Source organism: Nothobranchius furzeri, chromosome 12, assembly GCF_043380555.1.
Source record: "Nothobranchius furzeri strain GRZ-AD chromosome 12, NfurGRZ-RIMD1, whole genome shotgun sequence".
NCBI lineage: Eukaryota > Metazoa > Chordata > Actinopteri > Cyprinodontiformes > Nothobranchiidae > Nothobranchius > Nothobranchius furzeri.
This window is the reverse complement of record NC_091752.1, coordinates 71,135,100-71,157,401: the sequence shown is the minus strand read 5'-3', so window position 1 is coordinate 71,157,401 and position 22,302 is coordinate 71,135,100. Positions and strand designations below refer to the sequence as shown.

Genomic DNA, 22,302 nt, shown 5'->3' with positions numbered 1-22,302 from the left:
ATTCCTGCAGGGCTGAGTTTGTTTATATGGAGTTGGGGGTCAGTTTACACCATCGACATACAAATATTGGACAATGGGTTTCCATAGCGTCCAATAACACGTTTTTGAAGATAAATGGGAGGTGGCCACCACCGCCATTTTGACCGTGTCACAGGTTCCGTCAAGCCCAGACAATTCCACAAAAGGGAAGAGAGGTGGAGCTGAGGGTGGGGCTGTAAGGCTGGGATCAACTGACGACACCCGGTCGAACTAGCTACAAGCTAACCTGAAGCTAACCCAAAGCTAACGCGGAGGTGGGAGCTAAGCTAACGGAGGTAGCAACCTAGCTACAACCGGAGTTAACTGTGCACAACACCAGAGCTTCTGAGTCAGAGACACGCCGGGCTGACCGCTGGGTAAAACCGGGTGGAACACAGAGGTCTCCGAGACCTCCACAAGCCGGTAGCCGCACAGCAGACAAGCGCCGCTGCAATCTGAGATGCGCAGAGCTGCCGCTGGGGAGAACCGGGTGGAAAGGTTTCGATCCCAGAGCTCCACAAGCCATCAGCCCGCGCATCAGACAGGAGCCGCGATCAGACAGAGACGCGCCGAGCTGCGGGGAGGGGAGAACCGGGTGGAAAACATCGGTCTCCGAGAGCTCCACAAGCCGATAGTGGGAACCCAGCTCCACCAACATGTTATATTTCAACCCATTTTCTAAAGTGCAGCATTATGTTAAATGCACTGGGGTTTACCCTATTACATTTAAATTTCATGGTTAAACAGTACATGTTAACATCTAAGCTCAGCTCGGCAGTGACCTAAAATACATAAATATAATTTTACTTACCGAAAAAAATGAAGTGGAGACTCCTTGGATGCTCTATTAGTGCAATTAATGCCACAGCAAGTCATTTTGTCCAACAATTGCACAAATGATATCCAAACAAGAATACACAAACACAGAGACTCTAAATCCCGGAGCAGTTTCCAGGCCAGACCGAGGCTCTACTGAGGCCTTTCCACGGAGCTAGCTCTGTGGTCACGTGGGTCTGATGCTCATTAATTATACAGAATTTTAGGCTTTTAATACACTTAAACAGAAGAGTGAGAAAAAAATTCACCCCCCTCAGAGTTGTCATGAGTGTAAACTAGATCATTTAAACCTAAAACATGTTTTGGTACCAGGCTGTAAACATGTTTATTTCTGCTGTGAAATTGGTATTTTTAACATGGGAGTCAACGAGGATTTGCTCGCTTCTGACACCAGCCCCTAGTGGATGAGGGTGGAACTGCAATTTATGGTACTTCCGGGTTTGATTCATTTTTTCACCCGCATTGTGGGGGCTTGGTTTACACAGGTGCACCAGTTGACTAAAAGTACATATGAGACTCAGATCCGGATTAATTTCTTTCTGCTGCAAGCATGAGAAGAAGTTTGAACGCAGATCACTACCTGACATCAGGATTCTCTGTCGGCCTCGCACTTCCACCGTCGAGGGATCCCCGCTTTGCGGACAGCTTTGATTTTTTTAACAAGAACAATCCTTGATATAATTGTGGCAAGGTGGAGAAACGAGGGCCCGGGCGGGATTCGACCCCCAGACTCCCAGGTGAGAGTCATACGCTCTAACCAGTCAGCCAGTATAGAGGGGAGGAGAAAGTACGACAACTGGACGGATGTTGACGACGTGGAACTCCGCGCATTCCTTGGGCTACTCATCCCCGCTGGGGGTGCTCCGTTCCTGGGGGAATCTACTGAGAGCCTCTGGGGGAAGGAAACGGGGAGGCCGATTTTCAGAGCCACAATGAGCCTGCGAAGGTTCCATTTGCTGACGGCAACAGTGCGGTTTGATGACCGCTCGAGCACGCCGTTTGGTGCAGCAGTACAAGCTCGCTCCCCTTCGGGAGGTGTGGGACTTCCAGGTGGGCCGGCTCCCTCTTGCCTAAAACCCCGGTGAAGATGTGTGTGTGGATGAACAGCTCGTCAGATTCAGAGGTCGCTGCAACTTCCAAGTAGTATATGCCCTCAAAGCCGGCAAAATATGGCATCAAGCTGTGGGTGGTGTGCGATGTGGCCTCTTATGCCTGGGGGATTATTCCCTACCTGGGCAAGATGACGCCCCGGCAGAAAGGGAGCAAGGGAGGCGGGTGGTGCTGGAGCTCACAGAGGGACTGAGCGGCCGCACTGTCACCACAGACAATTTTTTTCACATCGCTAGCCCTTGGAGAAGAGCTGCTCCAATATAAAATGTGTCTTGTGGGAACAGTTAGGCACAACAAGCCAGAGCTGCCCCCACAGCTTCTGCAGATGAGAAGCAGAGCGGTTCTGTCCTCCCTCTTCACCTCCACCACCGCAGCGCAGGCTTGCGTGCACGCTTTTGCAGAAAATGTGGACAGGCAGTGTGTGAGGAGCACTCATCAGTTGTGTGCTTAACCTGCAGCTGTTTTTCTCTCTCTCTCTCTCTCTCTCTCTCTCTCTCTCTCTCTCTCTCTCTCTCTCTCTCTCTCTCTCTCTCTCTCTCTCTCTCTCTCTCTCTCTCTCTCTCTCTCTCTCTCTCTCTCTCTCTCTCTCTCTCTCTCTCTCTCTCTCTCTCTCTCTCTCTCTCACTCACTCACTCTTTATCTTTGTTCATGTGCTTTAATAAAGTGTTCAACTATGAGGCCAGAATGGTCTCAATAAGAATTAAGTCACAACGTTTTCCACAAATGCACATGTTCATTCTGAAGTTCACACTCTGTGGTTCACAAATATAATTTGAAAGAGCACTTGTAAAATAAACTCACAGATCATACGAAGTGCTGAATGTGCATTTACCAGCAGCTTCTCATTAGTGAACCTTCCTGCATTCCTGAGAGAAATCGGTGTGCTGAATCTTTAGACTCTCCTAACGTCGCAGGTCAACAAACGTCACCATTGGCTAATGAATCTGTCAATCTTCATCTAGTTTAACATCAAGCTAAACTCAAGCGTTTAGTTAGCGCATCTAGGTACTGTGGGATTAGTAGTCTCATCAGCAAAATTGCCCGGCGGGCCAGTTTTAATCTTATACATTTGATATTTGATTTAGCGGGGCAAATAAAAATAGACCAAGGGCTTGAGTTTGACAACCGTGGCCTAACAAAATGGTACCTAGACTCGCTAACTAAACAAACATTCGCTTGAGTTTAGCTTGATGTTAAACTAGATGAAGAATGGACCAGACTTCGCGTAACGTCTGGACTGAATTGAACATAAAACATAAAAACATTTTACTTGACCATGAAACACGCTTCTACTCATAATTCTATAACATTGCATGGATTACAAACTCACAGATTGTGACCGGTCCATCCCGCTCTGCCGTGTGAACTGCAATGCGCATGCGCACAGCAGTTCTGTTCCTGTAACATAAGGAGCCATATGATTGGCTGAAAGCGAACAGCCCTGGCAGAATCATATATTTGATTGACAGATTCATTATCCAATGGTGACGTTTGTTGACCTGCGACGTTAGGAGAGTCTAAAGATTCAGCACACCGATTTCTCTCAGGAATGCAGGAAGGTTCACTAATGAGAAGCTGCACATTCAGCACTTCGTATGATCTGTGAGTTTATTTTACAAGTGCTCTTACAAATTATATTTGTGAACCACAGAGTGTGAACTTCAGAATGAACATGTGCATTTGTGGAAAACGTTGTGACTTAATTCTTATTGAGACCGTTCTGGCCTCATACACATCCCTCAGAGAGACCGGCTTTCCAGACTGCTTCAGTGGGAGGAAATCTTACCGCATCGCTGTGGTTCTGCGCTGCGAAACCCTCTACAGAGGCTCTTCAGCTCACTGTCCACCGTGTGCGCTCCAGTCCGCGCTGAGCACCAGGGGCGGATTTAGGACTGAAGAAGATCCGGGGCTTAACACACGCACGCGCGTGACACGCACTAGTCAACATCATTTTTGTCTTGTACCACATAATTTTTAATCTGAAGCTACATATGAAGCATTTTCAGGGCAGAGTATTGTTCTTGTTAGTGTTTAGTGTGAGATGATAGTAAATATTTCCTTTCTTTCTCCAACAACTTTACCTGATAGTAAGCTAACTTTAGGCAAACCAGCAGCACAACAAATATTTTCAAATAAGACTCACAAACCTGAGTCAGCACCAGTCTCATCAAAGCTGGGGTTCTGTCGCCGTACTTTTGGTCTAAAAAACGTCCTTATGTCCATCTTCACTCATGCGTTTCAGGCAGAGAGTGCAGAAGAAGCCGGCTGCTGAAGGGCTTCGTGCTACACAAATAAACAGTAGTGAACAGATCCCGGCACCACAGCAAGGCGTGGATGACCAGACATCAGGTTCCTGCTCACGGCCCAGACAGGTCTGGTGGCGCCCAACATTACAGCGTTGTTAGGTCGGAGCTGAAGACGGGCGCCAGACGGGCCAAGGTGGCTCAGTGGACCACTCGATACCTGATGCTGGTAATCTATATTCCTAGTAATGTACTCGAATAAAAGCTTTAATGCTATAACAATGGCCTGATCGTACTTTTGCTGCCTTTTGAGGGAGAGAAGATAAAAGCAAGCACACTCATGCTCTCTGCTGAGGCCCCGCAGGGATGAAGAAATAAATAAAAACAGAATAAATGAATGAATCTTTTTAAAGTGTTTAATTCAGTATTGTACATGATACACACGTTAAAAGATCAAAGCACTGCAGCCTTTTAGTTTTGTTCAGGACTGTTTAACTCGTTCACTGCCAATGACGACTATAGTCGTCATTTACATGTTTTTACTGCGTGGGTGTCGGACGAGCCCCCACACCGTGAGAACAAACATCCCAGCTCTAAAGCCGATCTTCATCCGCGTACGTCTCACGTCACGTGATCAGGAAGCAGAACATCCATGTGTTAGGAGATCGTTTTGGGCCGCTGCTGTAAAAAAAGTGAGGCGCAAACCGGAAAAGCTTCGCCGATCACAATTCAACAACGGATTATGAAAGAACGGATAACGCTCGAAACGCGCGGATTCTTCCTGATGTAAGAGGTGAGTCTCCGCTTTGTTTTGGTTGTTTTGGCAACTTTCCACACAAACTTTCGACATCATCCTAGCGTGCAACGTTCTGTGACTCTTACAAAAACTGTAAAAACGGTGAGAAACGCTGGCAGTGAATGAGTTAATTCTAGACGTACGTTTACAAATGAAAACACTGGAAGCCCTTTTACAAACAAACATGCTTAAAAGGTAAAAAAAAAATCATTTATATTCTAAACATTTTAGGCCTGTACTTTTTACAGAGGAGCTACTTGGGCTGCACCTGGGCCGAGCCCTTCGATGAGCCTTTCGGGTCACCTGAGAGCAAAGCCATGATGTCCTGAAGAGCTTTTCGTAACTGGACTCCAAACCTGCGGGAGTCCTGAAGAAGAAGACTCGGTTAAATAATTAATGACTAGAGGATGAGAAACAAGCAACATTTATGCGCCTTAAACATCCCATAATATTCAGATGTTTGAAACAGTAAAAAAAAACAACTGGTTTTATTATCTTGGATCTAACGCTGAAAGTAAACTCGCTGCTGCTTTTTACTCTAACCCCAAAGTAAACCCAAAAGTGAAAGTAATCGAGTATTTACTCACAGTCTCACTGCAGGAGTACTTGGACGACACATGGAAGTTTATCATGTCCTCACCAACAATGATGTATGACACCCCGTAACCGTCATCTGCAACCTGGGACGACACAAACGTCACCATTAGCTTCATCTCACACCCGGGTTCTCCGGGTTTCTTCACCCACATGACTTGGGGTTAGGGTCATGAACTTTCCTCAGAGGGACAGACGGGTTTAGGATGTCTTGGTCAGAGTTACCCGGTAACTTGATGTTTAATCAGAGCTTGGTTCATGTTCTAAAACATTTCTGCTGATGAGCTCCAGCAAAGCAGGCGCTTAACTTCCTGTTGCAGATGTTCTTTGGGGTTGAAGATCACTTATAATTGAAAATGTTTAAATCATTCTAACTGACCGGATGTTTAAATGCACTCGAATATCAGCCCGGAAGTTACTTCGACTCCCTCCGCAGGGCGCCGACCCCGTGTTTTATTCTTCTGACAGCCCGGAGCATAAATGGCTGTTTGCCGAGGCCAATGACATCATTCATCACCCCACGTCCGGCTCCGTTCTGGGACACTGGAGAGGACACAGACAGGGCTGGCACGAGAGCCGGATTTTCCCAACTGGAGACCGTGGCTCTCCACCAGAAAGAGTGGAATGCCCCCTTGGCGCTGGCAGAGAGGCTGTCGATGATTAACGAGCACAAAGGACTTACAGATGCAAGACAAATAACGCAAACTGTCTGGAATTTAATGAATTTCTGCACAAACTGGTCATGAAGTGTGATCCGGTTTTCATCCGAGTCACAACAACAATCAGTCTGCATAAACCAAATCCACACAAATGATTCTGTCTGCAGGTTTTCACCGAACACACCTTTGTCAGCATTCACGGTGCGGGGGGGGGGGGGGGGGGGGGGGGGGGGGGGGGAGCGTGAACACTTGGATTTAATGACTGGCTGAACTTCCTCTGGCAGAGATACCTTCAGCAACGTGGTCACACACCAGGGGCCTCATTTATGAAGCTTGCTTACGCACAAAATGGAAAACTGCGTCAGCAACTTTCCACACAAGCTTTGGGAATTATAAAAGAAAACATGGCAGAAAATGTGCACAACTTTAAGTTGACCAAGGGCCTGGCTTACGCACTTGTGGACATGGAGAGCACCTGCAGTGCTGCTGCCGAGAAGATGCGATCATGAATCCCAGCAGTGATCACTTGTACCGCTTCGTTTTCACACAGAACCAGTAAACCATTTTTTATATCCGCCACAGAGCTCTCTGAAGAACTCAGCATTGACGGCTTCAGCAACGCTGTGCCGCTCCGTGGATTTTCTCTTTATTTGTTTTTCAAAAGCACTTCCTTTCATTTCTCCACCTCACCCACAGGTACCTCAACGCCTGCTTCAGTGAACTAGCGCTTCCTGGATCCGTGGTCACCGTCGTCATTGGCGGAGCGCTGCAACAGCCGGCTAATGTACAGGTCCTTCTCAAAAAATTAGCATATTGTGATAAAGTTCATTATTTTCTGTAATGTACTGATAAACATTAGACTTTCATATATATTAGATTCATTACACACAACTGAAGTGGTTCAAGCCTTTTTACACTACAGTGCATCATTCATCCATTCACACACACATTCACACACTGGTGGTGATGAGCTACAATGTAGCCACAGCTGCCCTGGGGCGCACTGACAGAGGCGAGGCTGCCGAGCACAGGCGCCACCGGTCCCTCCGATCACCACCAGCAGATGAGGTGGGTTAAGTGTCTTGCCCAAGGACACAACAGCAGAATTCTTTGTCCGGAGCCGGGATTGAACCTGCAACCTTCTGATTACTGGACAACCCGCTCAACCTGTTGAGCTACTGCTGCTCCAGTGCGGCGTGGCGTGGAGGCAATCAGCCTGTGGCACTGCTGAGGTGTTATGGAGGCCCAGGAGGCTTCGATAGCGGCCTTAAGCTCATCCAGAGTGTTGGGTCTGGCGTCTCTCAACTTTCTCTTCACAATATCCCACAGGTCCTCTACGGGGGTCAGGAGAGTTGGCAGGCCAGTTGAGCACAGTAATACCATGGTCAGTAAACCATTCACCAGTGGTGTTGGCACTGTGAGCAGGTGCCAGGTCGTGCTGAAGAATGAAATCTTCATCTCCATAAAGCTTTTCAGCAGATGGAAGCATGAAGTGCTCCAACATCTCCTGATAGCTAGCTGCATGGACCCTGCCCTTGATAAAACACAGTGGACCAACACCAGCAGCTGGCATGGCACCCCAGACCATCACTGACTGTGGGTACTTGACACTGGACTTCAGGCATGTTGGCATTTCCCTCTGCCCAGTCTTCCTCCAGACTCTGGCACCTTGATTTCTGAATGACGTGCAAAATTTGCTTTCATCCTAAAAAAGTACTTTGGACCACTGAGCAACAGTCCAGTGCTGCTTCTCTGTAGTCCAGGTCAGGCGCTTCTGTCGCTGATTCTGGTTCAAAAGTGGCTTGACCTGGGGAATGCGGCACCTGTAGCCCATTTCCTGCACACACCTGAACACGGTGGTTCTGGATGTTTCTACTCCAGACTCAGTCCACTGCTTCCGCAGGTCCCCCAAGGTCTGGAATCGGTCCTTCTCCACAACCTTCCTCAGGGTCCGGTCACCTCTTCTGGTTGTGCAGCGCTTTCTGCCACAGACTTCCCACTGAGGTGCCTTGATACAGCACTCTGGGAACAGCCTAGTCGTTCAGAAATGTCTTTCTGTGTCTTACCCTCTTGCTTGAGGGTGTCAATGATGGCCTTCTGGACAGCAGTCAGGTCGGCAGTCTTACCCATGATTGTGGTTTTGAGTAATGAACCAGGCTGGGAGTTTTTAAAGCCTCAGGAATCTTTTGCAGGTGTTTAGAGTTAATTAGTTGATCCAGATGATTAGGTTAATAGCTCGTTTAGAGAACATTTTTATGATATGCTAATTTTTTGAGACAGGAATTTTGGGTTTTCATGAGCTGTACGACAAAATCATCAATATTAGTAACAATAAAAGGCTTGAACTACTTCAGTTGTGTGTAATGAATCTAATATATATGAAAGTCTAATGTTGATCAGTACATTACAGACAATAATGAACTTTATCACAATATGCTAATTTTTTTAGAAGGACCTGTATACGCATCCTGTATATGCTGCTGGTTGGGGCAGCAGGTAGAGTGGGTTGTCCAGTAATCAGAAGGTTGCAGGTTCGATCCCGGCTCCGGACAGAGAATTCTGCTGTTGTGTCCTTGGGCAAGACACTTAACCCACCTTGTCTGCTGGTGGTGGTCGGAGGGACCGGTGGCGCCTGTGCTCGGCAGCCTCGCCTCCGTCAGTGCTCCCCAGGGCAGCTGTGGCTACATCGTAGCTCATCACCATCAGTGTGTGAATGGATGAATGATACGCTGTAGTGTAAAGCGCTTTGGAGTCCTTACTCTGAGAGGCGCTCTACAAGTGCGGGTCATTTATCATTTATCATTCATATGTATGGAAGAGTGTCTTCAGTCAGAGGCTTCTTCAGTTTGGCTGCAACACTGACCGCTACTGGAGATCCTTCCTGCCAACAGCCGTTGTAATATACAACACCTCTTTGATGACTTGATTATTATTCTGAGCTACTACAGCAATCAGTTTCCCTCTGGGATTAATAACGTATGTTTGAATGAGATCCACAAGGCACTTTGCATTGACCATTTATGGCAGGAAGTGGGCGTGTTGAGGGCGGGAAGTGATCCAGAAACACCCGAGCACATTTCAAGGTAGTCTCTGATTTATGAAGCGGAGGTTACGTGCAGCTGTGTGTACTCCATGTTTGATAGATCACAAACCTGCTTGGCGTGAGTACGGTTTTAGTTGCTGAGCTTAAGTACGGTTTTAGCAAGGACTCTACGTAATGTTTTATAAATGAGACCCCTGAACTGCACAGGGGTCAGGGGTCATTCTTCACCAATCCATTTCAGTTCAGCCATGTTCTTGGGATGTTGGGTGTGAATCCTCGAGGTGTGCTGTCCAGCATGTTTTAGTTGTTTCCCTGCTCCAACACGCCTGACTTAAATCAACAGCTGGTTAACAGGCGTATGCAGAGCACGATGAACTGCAGGCGGTTCATCACTGAACTAAGTGTGTTGGAGCAGGAAAACAACTAAAATGGTGATAGAGGCCCTTCAGGACCAGAGCTGACCACTCCTGTTCTGGAGTCATCCCTCAACGAAGGACAGGACGTACTCCGCCAATACATCAGGCGGGCGTGAGAAAGCCCCCCTGGTCTGTGAAGCTGATGCTGGGATTAGTGGGTTGAGCTGAAACGCTCGTATACGCTCACACATGTGGAACCTTTCTGATTCACACACACACACACACGCACACGCACACACACACACACACACACGCACACGCACACACACACACACGCACGCACACACACACACGCACACGCACACGCACACACACACACACACACACGCACACACACACACACACACTAAACTGTTTTTAGGGTCATGACAGTAGTGGCACGCTTCCATACGACTGTGTGGTCAACAGTCCAGGTTAGCCCAGCCCTGACCCTAGACAATAAAACACACAGCTGAGTTTTACTGCGTCAGGTGGAAAACACACAGATGTACTTTGTTAAAACGATGTTAAGCGTGGATCACTCACAGGTCCAAATCCTCCACCAAGTGAGACGAAATCCGGGTGGTTCTTCAGGTCGAACAGCTCCATCTGCTGGATGGGAGTCTGACTGGTGGAGAGGCGCCAGGGCTCAGACAAGACCTGGAGGAGCAGCGGGTCAGGATTACATTTGTAGTGTTTGTGGTGCAGCTTCTGTCCACCATCTGAGATTTGTAGATCAAACGTAAACCATGTGGTAGTGGAGACAAAAATCTTTTGCATCATTTCACAAAGACTGTGCATCTCCTGTAAGCCCCATGAGATGTCTAAGCTGCAGCTGTTCCACTCCTTCTTGGACTCCATAAAACCTGGATGGTGGGAACTTCCTGCAGCTGGATGAAGACAAGACTGACATCCTCATCTAACCCTCTGTCAGGAATCTTGGCGTGACCTTTGACCCAGCTCTCACCCTGGATTCTCATGTCAGTTCTCTTGTTGGCTCTTCCTTCTTCCATCTCAGGAACGTTGCTAAGCTGAGTCCCATTCTGTCCCGCTCTGAACTTGAGACAGTTCTCCACACCTTCATCTCCTCACGCTTAGACTACTGTAACTCTCTTTTCACGTGTCTGAGCAGAACCTCCCTGAACCGTCTACAGGTGGTTCAGAAGGCCCAAGTCCTCCACACACACCCACATCACCTGTAGCGTCCGGCAGCATCCTGCTCTCCAGCGCCTCCCTCTACTTCCTGTTCCTGTTTGCTTACTCTGAACAAAAGACTGGGTGTAGTACCACACAGATTCCTGGTCCAGATGGACGAAGAGGAGGACTTTACCTCTCTGAGGAAAGGCGAGTCCACTCCCAGGTATTTGGAGACCACATAGAGGCAGAAGAGGTGTCTGTCTATCCCAGCTCCCGTCATGGCCATTCGATACAGGTTCTGGTGTTTCTCAGCGGCCCGGCGGAACAGGCGACGGCAGTCCTCCTCCGTCTGAAACACACCCAACCACAGGGAGACCAGGCAGCTTTATCGCCTCCCAGTGTCCATTTAGGGAAGCTCGTCTCCTCGCTGTGCGCTGTCTTCGCATCTTAATCTAGCAGCTGAAGTGTCTCCTTCATCAGTGTCTACAGGAGCGAGTCATCACTAAATCACATCCACCAGCTGTGTTCACCATCTAAACAAGGTGCTGGAAGCTCCACCAGGTCAGCTTTACTTCTACACCTCATTAATATTCACACACAGGGGCAGTTCGACGTGCTTTCCGTTAGCGAGAACATTAAATACACACAAACGACATTTTCATATGAAAGTAACAGAGAAGGACAAAGTTAACGGGTGAGCCGTTACAGCGCAGAGCAGTCATTCAAAGGCTGATGAACACATGAAGGTTACCAGAGCTGGGGCACATGTGAGGTCATGAGGAAGCGGACTCCATCTGTGAGCAGCACAGTAGCTAAAAGCAGCTTCACCCTGTTGGTTCTGACCCGGTTCTACCAGCTGACTGTTTCCTACGGACCTCAGTGCCGGCTGGGCCACAGGAAGGAGATCCAGCACGTAGTCTGGCCCCATGCTACTGAGTGGTTTATAAACCAGTAGAACTAGTAGAAGTAGTTACTAGTAGTGTACTGGTGACCCGTGTAGAGATCTAAGAACAGGGGTGATGGTTCGGTTCTCTTGGTTCTTGTGAGGACTCTAGCAGCAGCGTTCTGAATAAGCTGCAGCTGCTTCACAGCTTTTGGGGGAAGACCACACAAAAGACCATTGCAGTAGTCCAGCCGGCTGGAGATGAACACATGAATGAGTATATCTAACCCCGGCTTTCCACGGGAGCCGTCAGCAGCACGTTACTGCAGCAGCACGTCATAGCTGCTGATAGGAACCGCTGTGGTCAACAGAACCTTTTCCACCGGAGCCGTCAGCAGCGCGAGTCGGCCGCGTCTCAGGAGCAGCATGTCGCGGCCTTTACGCGCCGGTTCTATTTTCTACGCGCGACGCCTCTGAAACGGGTCAAGTTCGACATTTTTGGGGAAGGAAAGACAGGAAATCGGACGCGGAAATGGAGAGAAGCTCCCGAGATTTTCAGAATAAAGAACGTACTGCTTTCCGGTTGCTTTACTTTAAAAAAGGTTACTAACTGTGCGTCCCCGTGAGAAGTTATCACCTAGCTAGCGGTCTCCTTTGTTTTTCAGGTCCGTATTGGCGATTATAAAACGGACAGAACATAAAACACAAACCATGTTGTACTTTTCTCCTGCTTGTTGTTGTGTTTACTGACGAGGTCACTCGTGTGACTTCGTGCTCGGTCGGTGACAGCTGCTCCCCTGCTGCTTCGCGTCTCGTGGGAAGGGCCAAGCAGCAGCTAGACGTGCTGCTGCAGTAACGTGCTGCTGACGGCTCCGGTGGAAACCCGGGGTAAGTCTGGTCTGGACATGAGACCTCTGAGTCGTGATATTTGATGAGATGATAAAACGCTGATCTAGTTCTAGCCTTCATGTGAAGCTCAGGCCTGAGTCAGTGGTCCTTGTTAACGGTCACTTTAACTAGGGCTGGGGTAAACGATTATTTTTAAAACGATTATTCTGACGATTATTTTGAGATGTTAGTGAAGGCGGAGAAGAGGGCGAACTAGAGGAAAAACAGGCAGATTCCTCCTCTATTTACAAACTCCTGGGGATGCAACAAGTGGGCGTGGTGCGTGGACTACCGGATCTGACGTTGACAAATTTTTAGAATCGAGCCGTCGACGCCATCGACGCTTCGCTACAGCTTTAATTTTAACACATACTGGCTCCAGAAAATGATATAAAATATGAAAGTTTCATATTGTCGCTTTAATCTGGTTTTCAACTCTCTACCTCGGCCATGAGAACCTCTCTTTTAGTTTAGTACTTAGTTAAACTGAAGTTTGGATTTTGATGAGCGATATTACCTCCCTGCCCTCCAGAGCCTTGACGAAGGTGCAGCTCTCGCTTGAGCAGGATCTAACCGTCTCTGTTCGTCCCTCCCTGAACAAACGAGTCATGGATGCCTCGTACGTCAAACAGAAACCACCACGGTCCTGCAGACAAATTACAATCAAATAAACCCACGCAGACAGTTAGACTTAAGCCGGGCGGACACTGTGCGACTTTTTCACTCGTAACACTCAGCTTCAGCTCAAACTGTACGACTTCCTCGCAGGGCAGATCTCACGAGTCATGTGCTCACACTGTACGTCTGGTAGCAACACGTCGGCCCTAAACATATGCTAAAATAGCAGTTTTTACTCAACACGTCACTTTTTTGTCTTGCCTGTTGTCCTTCGGGAGTGCTGCAGGAGGACACACGGGGATTTATGGGGGTTGGATGAGGAAAACGAAATAAAGAAAGTAAATCTGTGTTTTGAGATCAGTTTAATTTGACACGAACACAACAAACACGCTTTCTTGACAATCTTTGTGGGTAAAAAAAACGTGTAGAAATAAAAACGAACGTGTGCTATTAGGGAAATAGCGAGCGGCGTTGATGCAGGATTGCACATGCGCCGTGAGCGGTTCTGATACTTTTTGTGTCGCAGCGCCGCTTCAACAGTGCGATACCCTCACGAGGGACGAGCAAAATATCAAACACGCCAGAAGTCCGTGTGAGCTCACGATTGCTGATGGGTAGCTGGTCACGTGGTGTTAATCGCCTCTCGTAACCCCCTGTACACGACGCTCAGCGCAAAACTCGCCCTGATCTTGTGGATTCTCGCACGAGTGGAAAATCTGCTCAAAAAAGTGAAAAAGTCGCACAGTGTACGTCCGGCTTTAGGCTGCAACTAACTGTCGAGAGAGAGAGAGCGAGAGAGAGAGAGAGCGAGAGAGAGCGAGAGAGAGAGATCGAGAGAGATCGAGAGCGAGAGAGATAAAGAGCAAAAGAGAGAGAGAGATCGAGAGAGGGAGAGCACGAGAGCAAAAGAGAGAGAGCGCAAGAGAGAGCACGAGAGAACGAGCGAGAGAGAGAGAGCACGAGAGAAAGTGAGAGAGCGAGAGAGTGAGAGAAAGAGCGTGAGAGAGAGAGTGCGAGAGAGAGAGAGCACAAGAGAGAGAGAGCGAGAGAGAGAGAGCGTAAGAGAGCGAGAGAGTGAGAGAGAGCGCAAGCGAGAGAGCGCTAGAGAGAGATCGAGAGAGAGAGAGCGCGAGCGCAAGAGAGAGAGAGAGGGAGAGATAGAGAGAGCACGAGAGAGTGAGAGAGCGTGCGTGAAAGAGCACTAGAGAGCAAATGAGAGAGAGAGAGCGCAAGAGAGCACGAGAGAGAGTGAGAGAGCAAGAGAGAGCGCGAGAGAGAGAGCGCTAGAGAGAGAGAGCGTGAGAGCAAAAGAGAGAGAGAGAGCAAAAGAGAGAGAGAGAGAGTGCGAGAGAGCGCTAGAGAGAGCAAAAGAGAGAGAGAGAGAGCGCTAGAGAGAGTGCAAGAGCAAAAGAGAGAGAGAGAGCGAGAGAGTGAGAGAGCGCGCGAGAGATAGAGCGCAAGAGCAAAAGAGAGAGAGAGCAAAAGAGAGAGAGAGCGTGAGAGAGCGCTAGAGAGAGTGCGAGAGCAAAAGAGAGAGAGAGAGCGCTAGAGAGCAAATGAGAGAGAGAGAGAGCGCGAGAGCAAAAGAGAGAGAGAGAGCAAAAGAGAGAGAGAGCGCGAGAGAGAGCGCCAGAGAGAGAGAGCGCGAGAGCAAAAGAGAGAGAGAGCAAAAGAGAGAGAGAGCGCGAGAGAGAGCGCCAGAGAGAGCGCCAGAGAGAGAGCGCGAGAGCAAAAGAGAGAGAGAGAGAGCAAAAGAGAGAGAGAGCGCGAGAGCAAAAGAGAGAGAGAGCGCGAGAGCAAAAGAGAGAGAGAGAGCAAAAGAGAGAGAGAGAGCAAAAGAGAGAGAGAGCGCGAGAGAGAGCGCCAGAGAGAGCGCGAGAGCAAAAGAGAGAGAGAGAGCAAAAGAGAGAGAGAGCGCAAGAGAGCATGAGAGAGTGAGAGAGCGAGAGAGAGCGCCAGAGAGAGTGCGAGGGCAAAAGAGAGAGAGAGAGCAAAAGAGAGAGAGCGCGAAAGAGCGCTAGAGAGAGAGCGCGAGAGCAAAAGAGAGAGAGAGAGAGAGAGAGAGAGTGAGAGAAAGAGCGTGAGAGAGAGAGTGCGAGAGAGAGAGAGCACAAGAGAGAGAGAGCGAGAGAGAGAGAGCACAAGAGAGAGAGAGCGAGAGAGAGAGAGCGCAAGAGAGCGAGAGAGTGAGAGAGAGCGCAAGCGAGAGAGCGCTAGAGAGAGATCGAGAGAGAGAGAGAGCGCGAGCGCAAGAGAGAGAGAGAGGGAGAGATAGAGAGAGCACGAGAGAGTGAGAGAGCGTGCGTGAAAGAGCACTAGAGAGCAAATGAGAGAGAGAGAGCGCAAGAGAGCACGAGAGAGAGTGAGAGAGCAAGAGAGAGCGCGAGAGAGAGAGCGCTAGAGAGAGAGAGCGTGAGAGCAAAAGAGAGAGAGAGAGCAAAAGAGAGAGAGAGAGAGTGCGAGAGAGCGCTAGAGAGAGCGCGAGAGCAAAAGAGAGAGAGAGAGCGCTAGAGAGAGTGCAAGAGCAAAAGAGAGAGAGAGAGCGAGAGAGTGAGAGAGCGCGCGAGAGAGAGCGCAAGAGCAAAAGAGAGAGAGAGCAAAAGAGAGAGAGAGAGCGTGAGAGAGCGCTAGAGAGAGTGCGAGAGCAAAAGAGAGAGAGAGCGCTAGAGAGCAAATGAGAGAGAGAGAGCGCAAGAGAGAGAGAGCGCGAGAGCAAAAGAGAGAGAGAGAGCAAAAGAGAGAGAGAGAGCGCGAGAGAGAGCGCCAGAGAGAGAGAGCGCAAGAGCAAAAGAGAGAGAGAGCAAAAGAGAGAGAGCGCGAGAGAGAGAGCGCCAGAGAGAGCGCCAGAGAGAGAGCGCGAGAGCAAAAGAGAGAGAGAGAGAGCGCGAGAGCAAAAGAGAGAGAGAGAGCGCAAGAGAGAGAGCGCAAGAGCAAAAGAGAGAGAGAGAGCAAAAGAGAGAGAGAGAGCGCGAGAGAGAGCGCCAGAGAGAGAGAGCGCGAGAGCAAAAGAGAGAGAGAGAGCAAAAGAGAGAGAGAGTGCGAGAGCAAAAGAGAGAGAGAGAGCAAAAGAGAGAGAGCGCGAAAGAGCGCTAGAGAGAGAGAGCGAGAGCAAAAGAGAGAGAGAGAGAGAGAGAGAGAGAGCGCGAGAGCAAAAGAGAGAGAGAGAGAGAGAGAGCGCATGAGAGAGTGAGAGAGCGAGAGAGTGAGAGAGAGCGCCAGAGAGAGAGAGCGCGAGAGCAAAAGAGAGAGAGAGAGAGAGAGCAAAAGAGAGAGAGAGCGCAAGAGAGCGCTAGAGAGAGAGCGCGAGAGCAAAAGAGAGAGAGAGAGAGAGAGAGAGAGAGAGAGAGAGAGCGAATTTACCCTGTAGTGCGCCAGCTGTAAGCTGATCTGTATGAAGGCGTCAGGGCTGACGCGGCACTTCTTGATCCGACCCTTTCCAAACTCTCTGAAAGGAAACACGTGGCAGTCCACGTCTGCTGCTAGTGCCTGGGCAACAGCCAGGGAGCGGCAGACTTGAGCCTGAAGCTAACAGACAGAAACAATCAGAAACACGACCAGAGGGGAACTTCTGCTCATGACTCGGTGAACTTTATCTGAAACTCGTGTGTGACCCGGTTTCATTTCCTGGGTGACAAGTGTTGCCTCTCCAGTAGGCTGTTGGTGTAGAGACACTTTATGTTCAGGCTATTATGTCTATTTTATCTATTTTTAGGAGTACAAATCAATGTATTCATAAAAAGATCCATCCTAAACAATCTCAGAACGTTCTAAGATGAAAACAAAAGTAACTTCTTTTGCACGTTTCCTTGATGCCCTCCTCTTTGGGACTCCGGTGTGTTCCTGAAGCTCTCTGCATGAAGAGATGTCAGCAGCTTCTTTCAGCTGTTTTAGGGCTCTGTTACTCTGCAAATCAGCTGTTACTGACCACGCCCACTCAGCCCCTGATTGGCTGCTATGAAGCATAGAGCTCTGAGTAGAGCCACCCTTCCTCCACATCCAGAGCAGAAGCCTCCCTAAGTTTCGACAGGTCAGCGTGGTGCTATGCTAAGTTTCCTTATTGTGACATCACAATAAGGGACTTTTTCAAACGGCTTATAGGAGAATCCGATTCCTGAAACCAAAATCTGACAGTTAAACAAATGTTTATAGAGGCAGCGGAGACCGACATGGCAGCACAAGAGGATACAAAAGGTGAGACAGGTACCTCTGGAGGGATGTCCCAGGCAAGCCTCTGAGGTGGGGGCAGCGAGCGCTCGACCTCGCCTTTACAGTGTCCATCTTGTGTGTAGCCCAGATGGAAGGCGTCTGTGGCCAAGGTGTACTAAAACGAGAGATCCATCAGTGGTCTCTTCTCAGCCACGGACTGGAAAGACCAACAGCTGGAAACTGAACAGGAAACAGTTCCTCTGAACAGAACCTGCCGGTGTTTGAAAGCAAAAGCTCTGAACAGGTGGCTCAGGTGAGGGTTGGGGTTCGTTAGCTGATTAGAGTGGGACTGAGTCTGGGGTTAGGGTTCTGTTAGAAAGCCTAAATCGACCTCACGACCTTTTCACGCCGAGTTCCAGGGATAATTAAACAAACACACAGCAAGTATTTACTCTAAATGACCGTTTCCCTCCCTCGTCTCAGACCTAGAACTGTTACTGCCAGAAAGAGTTTCGGTGAGTTTTCAGACACATCGATGACATGTGAGAAGCCGTTTATCGTACTTTTATCGTTTAGCCAGCATGTAAAGAAACGCACCTCCCAAAGGTGAGCCACTGTCGGAGCGTCGGCCCATGAGTGCTCTGCGTTGAGACCGTTCTTCCCGTTTTTGTAGATCACGATGGAAAAGGATTTATCAAACCACCTAAATGGAGAAAGGGGCGACAAGGATGAAAATGTGTTTATTGTCCCGAAAATTCAGCCGAGAAGTTTCTGAACGTAGAAACAACGGACAAAATGTACCCATACACCTTCGCCCAGATCCAACTACAGCCCTTCCAAGGTGAGTCCACACTCGACTAGTTGATGTTCTCAGCATTACAGGACACACCACCCCAGGCAACGTGCCGTTACCCGGTTTTTGTCCCGGTAAACCCCAACCCTACCCCTAAAGTGGATCTATCCTGCCACCCATCAGTTTCTGTCTGTGATGCATAGAACAACATCCCACACCTCTCTGAGTGGCTCGGCCCGGCCCAGCCCAGGAGGCCGTTAACGACCTTGGACAGCGTGTCAAGTTGGCGAGTTGAAGGAGAACTTTTAGTTAATGACTTTGTGCTTCCATCCCAGCTGAGCATCAACCAGCTCGGCTCAGGATTTGGTTTTTTACGGGATTTTAAATTTGCGTATAAACGTGTGCGTGTGTGTGTGTGTGTGTGTGTGTGTGTGTGTGTGTGTGTGTGTGTCAGGATGTGACACGGTGCTTTAACCACACCACCACTGGTAGCAAAAACCGGAATGTGACCCCTAACTTCCCATTTTCATGGCCGATAATCATCAGCAGATTGGTGGGTGTGGCTTCAAAAAGCATTCAAATGGCTCATTCTGGAAGAAACTGAAAATGTCAGGAATAAAGTTGCTGAGATCCCTCAGATGTAGTGAACAAACATTTGAATTGACCACAGAACCATATAAACTCTTAAAAGTCCTAACGTGTGCCCTTAACGTTACGGTCTAGATGCACATTTTCTTGCCAAGAACCGATAAAATACCACCAGGTCTTCATTTCCTCTGTAACCTCACCTATCATAACACTTTCCATGGAGCAGAGACTTGGCGTAGCGGTCCAGGTTTCCAGCCGGGTCGTCTCCTTTCATTCCTTGCTCCTCGTCGTCCAAGGTCACGAAGAAGGCTGCCCTCTCTATGGCATCCAGTGACCTCCTGTTGACCCCAGAGCTGAAGAACTGCTTCCGCATCTGAGCCCAAGGGCACCTCAGGGAGGACACAATTAAATATTTCACTTTTGTGCTCAAATGAATGATTAGATGTGCCAACGAATGAATCTCTAAAAACCTGAACTTTAATTGTGAAAAACCATAAAAGAAATAAAAGAAAAGTCAGTGACCAGTTAAAACTAATGATGCTCCTGCTGGGAAGTCTGGCTGAGCTGTAGAGCTCCAAAAGGAGTGGGCTTCTCACCAAAAGTCCCAGAGTTGCCCGAGTCCGAGACCCGTGACATCCGTGTTAGTGGATGGTGCGTTCCCACCGGAGCTGAAGCGCTGCGTCCCTACGCTTCACCACGACACCTCACCGCGACGCTTCACCACGACGCTTCACCGCGACGCTTCACCACGACACCTCACCGCGACGCCTCACCGCGACGCTTCACCACGACACTTCACCACGACGCTTCACCACGACATCTCACCACGACGCTTCACCACGACACCTCACCACGACGCTTCACCATGACGCTTCACCACGAAGACTCTTCACAACGACGCTCCACCACGACGCTTGTCCGCGACACCTCACCACGACTCTTCACCGCGACGACTCTTCACAACGACGCTCCACCACGACTCTTCAACGACGCTCCACCGTGACGCCTCACCACGACGCCTCACTGCGACGACTCACCATGACTCTTCACCACGACTCACCACAACCCCTCACCTGTTGCAAGCTCCCTCATGTCAGAACCACAGAAGGTGATAAAGGAGGCCACAGAGGAAGAGGACACAATGGGAGCCGGCTACATGGGAAGCAAAGCGGAGCCTGCTGATGCGAGTGGAATCGAGGCAGGTGAAGACAGGAAGTGACCCAACTGAAGAAAGCATCACAGGATGTGATGCTCTCTTTCAGGAAGTTTGAACTTTGGGTGGACCTGAAACCATCTTCCAAATGACAAATGATCACATTGTTTAGCTGTCTTGAGGTTAACTGATATATGTAATGCAAAATGTGTCACGCTGAAAAAGTGCTTGTAACATGAACATGCTAGACATGGGGTGTCAAACTCAAACTCACACGGGGCCGAAATGAAACTCTGGGACGGAGTCGAGGGCCAAACTTAATATTTTTGAAAAAGTGACGCAAATTTGCACATTTTCTTTATCAACATTTATGCAATTTAGAACCTTTTATTTTGGAAACAAACTTATTTCTGCATTAACACTGAATGTGGAATAACCAAATTACACACGAGCAAGTCAGTTTTAAATAAAAGGCATCAGTGGTATTCATTACTTGTGGTATAATCAGCATTTTTAAAATCTATTCAGGATTTATGTTTTCTTGTTTATTCATTTTTCTTATTTTTTAATTCTCCTTTCTTCTCCTGTAATACGTGTCATCGCTGCTGTGACGTCTAGCTTTCCCCACTGAGGAACAATAAAGGGATTTTCTATTCTATTCATCTATCTGCAGCCTTTCCACTTCCTGTTTACTGTAGGTTAAATCTTTTCTCACGGGCCAACAACAAAATAAAAATATCATTTGATCTTAAATGAAAATGCAACATCTCACCTGTTAACTTTCATGTTTTGGAGCAGAAAAAGAGCATCAAACCAACATATTTAAAGCTCAGTTTGCTCCACTGGTTTACTGTGATGCTCACCTGTTCCAGCCAGATACCTGCATCATGGGGTTGATCTGAGCTGAGGAGGAGACTCCTGTTGTTTTGTTCATCTTCATCATAATAATGACAACATTAGATGACAACAGGAGCTCACATAGGTTTGTGCTGATGAACATGTCTGAGCAGCTTGACCACGTTGTTGTGTGTCGGGGAGGAAAAATAAAAACTACAGCAGCCACAGAGTCATGCTGGTTTGAGCGTGTCGCTGCTCGCTGGAGTTATATCAGCTCTGTCTGGACGTTAGTTGGAAAACTTTGTCTTTCAGTCGTGAACACATTACTGAGCGGCTAGAATCTCCGTTTCTGGGCTTCAACGTCAGAAAACAGCTGAGTGAACTCGGCGCTGAGTGAGAGGAGTGTAGTTTGTCCAAGACAGCGGAGCTGCAGAAACCCAACTACCTCTGACTGCCTCGGCGCTGAAAAAACACAAAGGAGGGGGCGCGTCTGCGCCGCGCTGGTGCCGCAAAGCATCATGGGAGTTGTAGTCTTTGCGGTAAAATCGGCCAGCGGGCCAGTTTTAATATATTTTTGATATTTATCTCGCGGGCCACATAAAAATGCTCCGTGGGCTGCATCTGGCCCACAGGCCTTGAGTCTGACATATGTGGTGTAGAGAAACCCAAAGAAAATGTTGTGGGTGGATCAATTAGATTAATTGATAAATCCATGTTAGCCTGATTAACTAACAGGAATCATTTTCTAGTTACCACCGCCCACAATGCTGACAGAGGCGCAAATTAATCCTGATAGGACCCAAATAATAGTCAGCTGGACGGCCTCCTCTGAACTTTCGCCTCAGCATCCAAAACCACTGGATAACAGGAATGAAAGGAAAGTGTGTTGATGCAGGAGAACAAGTACGGGAATTCCATTCCAACCTTTAAAATAGAAAACAAGTTCTAACTGAGGAAGTCCAAACCAGGATCTGGTACAATAACACTCACCGCGGCCTCAACCTCCCTGAAAAAGCAGCGAAATCTAAGGATCTAACGGAACCCGTAAAAGGGCACGCTCGCTTTACACCACCACTCTTCACCACAACGCTTCACCACAACGCTTCACCACCACGCTTCACCACGACGCATTACCACGACGCTTCACCACGACGCTTCACCACGACGCATCACCACGACGCATCACCACCACGCTTCACCACGACGCATCACCACCACGCATCACCACGACGCATCACCACGACGCATCACCACCACGCTTCACCACCACGCTTCACCACCACGCTTCACCACCATGCTTCACCACGACGCTTCACCACCACGCTTCACCACCACGCTTCACCACCACGCTTCACCACCACGCTTCACCACCACGCTTCACCACCACGCTTCACCACCACGCTTCACCACGACGCTTCACCACGACGCTTCACCACGACGCTTCACCACGACGCTTCACCACGACGCATCACCACGACGCTTCACCACGTCGCTTCACCACCACGCTTCACCACCACGCATTACCACGACGCATTACCACGACGCTTCACCACGACGCTTCACC

At 48.8% G+C, this 22,302-nt stretch overlaps 1 protein-coding gene and 1 long non-coding RNA gene across 6 annotated transcripts in view; both read right to left on the bottom strand.

Moving 5' to 3' along the window:
• The window catches only part of LOC129160734 (uncharacterized), a 43,314-nt gene extending 39,969 nt beyond the window's left edge, over window positions 1–3,345 (bottom strand). Inside the window, exon 1 of the long non-coding RNA XR_011515827.1 lies at window positions 3,296–3,345. This is a non-coding gene — a long non-coding RNA (uncharacterized lncRNA). The remainder of the gene's footprint in view (window positions 1–3,295) is intronic.
• A 1,265-nt stretch (window positions 3,346–4,610) lies between these two features.
• cpt1a2b (carnitine palmitoyltransferase 1A2b) overlaps window positions 4,611–22,302 on the bottom strand; it is a 39,272-nt gene continuing 21,580 nt past the window's right edge. For 4 of the 5 annotated variants that reach the window (XM_054735075.2, XM_070543016.1, XM_070543014.1 and 1 more), the window contains 9 exons: window positions 18,949–19,137; window positions 17,965–18,070; window positions 17,426–17,542; window positions 16,582–16,746; window positions 13,121–13,249; window positions 11,026–11,181; window positions 10,242–10,355; window positions 5,592–5,684; window positions 4,611–5,371 (listed from right to left, as the gene is read on the bottom strand). In XM_054735075.2, the coding sequence (XP_054591050.2) occupies window positions 5,258–5,371; window positions 5,592–5,684; window positions 10,242–10,355; window positions 11,026–11,181; window positions 13,121–13,249; window positions 16,582–16,746; window positions 17,426–17,542; window positions 17,965–18,070; window positions 18,949–19,137 (1,183 nt within the window). In that variant the 3' untranslated portion in view covers window positions 4,611–5,257. The remainder of the gene's footprint in view (window positions 5,372–5,591; window positions 5,685–10,241; window positions 10,356–11,025; window positions 11,182–13,120; window positions 13,250–16,581; window positions 16,747–17,425; window positions 17,543–17,964; window positions 18,071–18,948; window positions 19,138–22,302) is intronic. The other variant, XM_070543017.1, reaches the window with a different exon arrangement.